The sequence below is a fragment of the Elephantulus edwardii genome, unplaced genomic scaffold, assembly GCF_000299155.1.
Source record: "Elephantulus edwardii isolate Elephantulus edwardi_28Jun2011 unplaced genomic scaffold, EleEdw1.0 scaffold00104, whole genome shotgun sequence".
Classification (NCBI taxonomy): Eukaryota; Metazoa; Chordata; class Mammalia; order Macroscelidea; family Macroscelididae; genus Elephantulus; species Elephantulus edwardii.
The window spans coordinates 4467736-4469542 of NW_006399854.1; the positions used below are offsets into that span (position 1 = coordinate 4467736).

General features: G+C 63.0%; 1 protein-coding gene across 1 annotated transcript; it reads right to left on the bottom strand.

Annotated features, from left to right (window-relative positions):
* Nucleotides 1–274: 274 nt before the first annotated feature.
* On the bottom strand, nt 275–1347 carry TMEM30B (transmembrane protein 30B). The gene has a single exon (XM_006891784.1). It carries the CDS (start codon nt 1334–1336, stop codon nt 278–280), a length of 1059 nt encoding a protein of 352 aa, XP_006891846.1. The 5' UTR covers nt 1337–1347; the 3' UTR covers nt 275–277.
* Between the last annotated feature and the right edge of the window lie 460 nt (nt 1348–1807).

A 1807-nucleotide genomic window follows, 5' to 3' on the forward strand; every position in this document is an offset into this window, starting at 1 on the left:
GAGTGGCAATAGCTCTAGATTTAAGAGCCAGAAGCCAATAGCTTGATCTTCAATGAGTTACCATTTTGGGTCTACGTTTCTCTAAGAAGGCTGAATAGGAATGGAGAGCTGTCCAAGTCTGTTTGACTCTATGGTCCAAAAAGCCCAGCAAGAGTGGTTGGGAGCTCCAATTTGGTGGGATTCCTTTCCCAATGAGCCGAAAAGTTAGTTGACATGGGAACTGTGAGAAGGGGGGTCGACCCAAAGAAACTTGAAAAGTTTTGGCAAGAAGCTGGAATCAGTCATCGTCTTCGTCCTCGTTCTGGTCTTGGTAGCGAATGTAGACGACCAGCATGACAAAGCCCATGAGGATGCAGAGGGACCCGACCACCAGGTAGGCGATCCCCAGGAAGGGGTTCTTGCCACCCATCCACGAGATGCTGCTGAAGATGATGCGCTTGTGGCCACCGAAGGCGCGCACCGGGTAGTTGTAGGAGATGTTGACAAAGTAGGAGCCCCGCGGCAGGCCCGTGGAGTAGTTGCCCTGGCGGATGCGCGCGTACAGCTTGCGGAAGGTGGGCAGCGCCGCGGTGCGCATCCACACCACGAAGTCCTGGTTGATGAAGCCGGTGTTGTTGGGGTCGGAGCTGAGATCATAGACCGGCCGGCGCCAGTTGGGCGGGTGCGCGGTGCCCTGGAAGGCCAGCGCCAGGCTGCCGTTCACCAGCGGCGGGTTTCGGAACTTGATGTGCAAGTCGGTCCACCAGGCGATGCCGGTGCGGTCGAGCGGCACCCGGACGTAGGGCCCGCCGGGCCGCCACTGGTGCCACAGCGAGAAGGAGTCGTTGAAAAGGCTGTTGGCGATGGCGCCGCAGGGCGCGATGGGCAGGCCGGCGGGGCTGCGCTGGTAGGGGGCGCACTCGTTGGCCGGGTGGCGCAGCGCGCTCTGCACGCCGCTCAGCTGCGCGTCGTCGCGGGACACGCCGTAGCGCCGGTTGTTCTGGTAGAAGTTGGAGAGCTCGTAGTAGAAGAACACGGGGCCCTGGAACAGCTCGGGCAGCGAGAAGTACCAGGCGCACCAGCAGCTGGGCGGCGGCGCGCGGCCCTGGCCGGCCATGGCGCACACCGAGCAGTTGCCGGTGCCGGGGTTGCCGGTGTAGTCGTACTGGAGCTCCTTGATGCCGTTGGAGGAGTAGTAGAGGCCCAGGCCGAGGCCGATGAAGGCCAGGCCGGCGCAGAAGAAGAGCGGCAGCGCGATGCTGGCTGACAGCAGCGGTTGCCAGGCCGGGAGGCGCTGCTGCGTGAACGCAGTGTTGTCGGGCTGGTGCGCGCCGCGCGCCGTGGCGCTCCAGGTCATGGCGGCCCGGGTGGGACGGGGCTGCGAACCAGAGGCTCTCAGGTGGGCCCCGCCGCTGGGGGCCGCCCCCTCCGCGCCGGGAATCCCGGGGTTTACTTACACCCAAGTCGTGTTTTCCGCCGGCTCAGGTGAGGCCTGGCGTTGGCCCCGCCTTCGCTTCCCACGCAGGTGAAGCCTAGTTCAAGTTCTCGGTGAGGTGACCAGACCCCTCAGTTCCACCTGGCTCCAGGTTATCCCGATCGGCCCCGCCCTGCAGATAACCCGCAGCCCGCGCTCCGCCCTTTCCGAGGTGAGGCCGCTGGGTGTTCCTTTCCTTACCTGTCCCGCCCAAGCTCGCTTTCCTCGCCTTTCAAATACCAGCTCCTCCTCCTCAGGCTAAGTGGCGGCGCCAGACTGCCTCTTAGTGGTTCATACCTTGCCAGGTGTCACCTTTTCTGCCCTATTTCAATGAATGACAGCATCCGGGCTTGG

Bases quoted from the DNA above. Each gene is read 5' to 3' on its own strand.
- TMEM30B (XM_006891784.1), bottom strand. From the start codon at position 1,336: ATGACCTGGAGCGCCACGGCGCGCGGCGCGCACCAGCCCGACAACACT.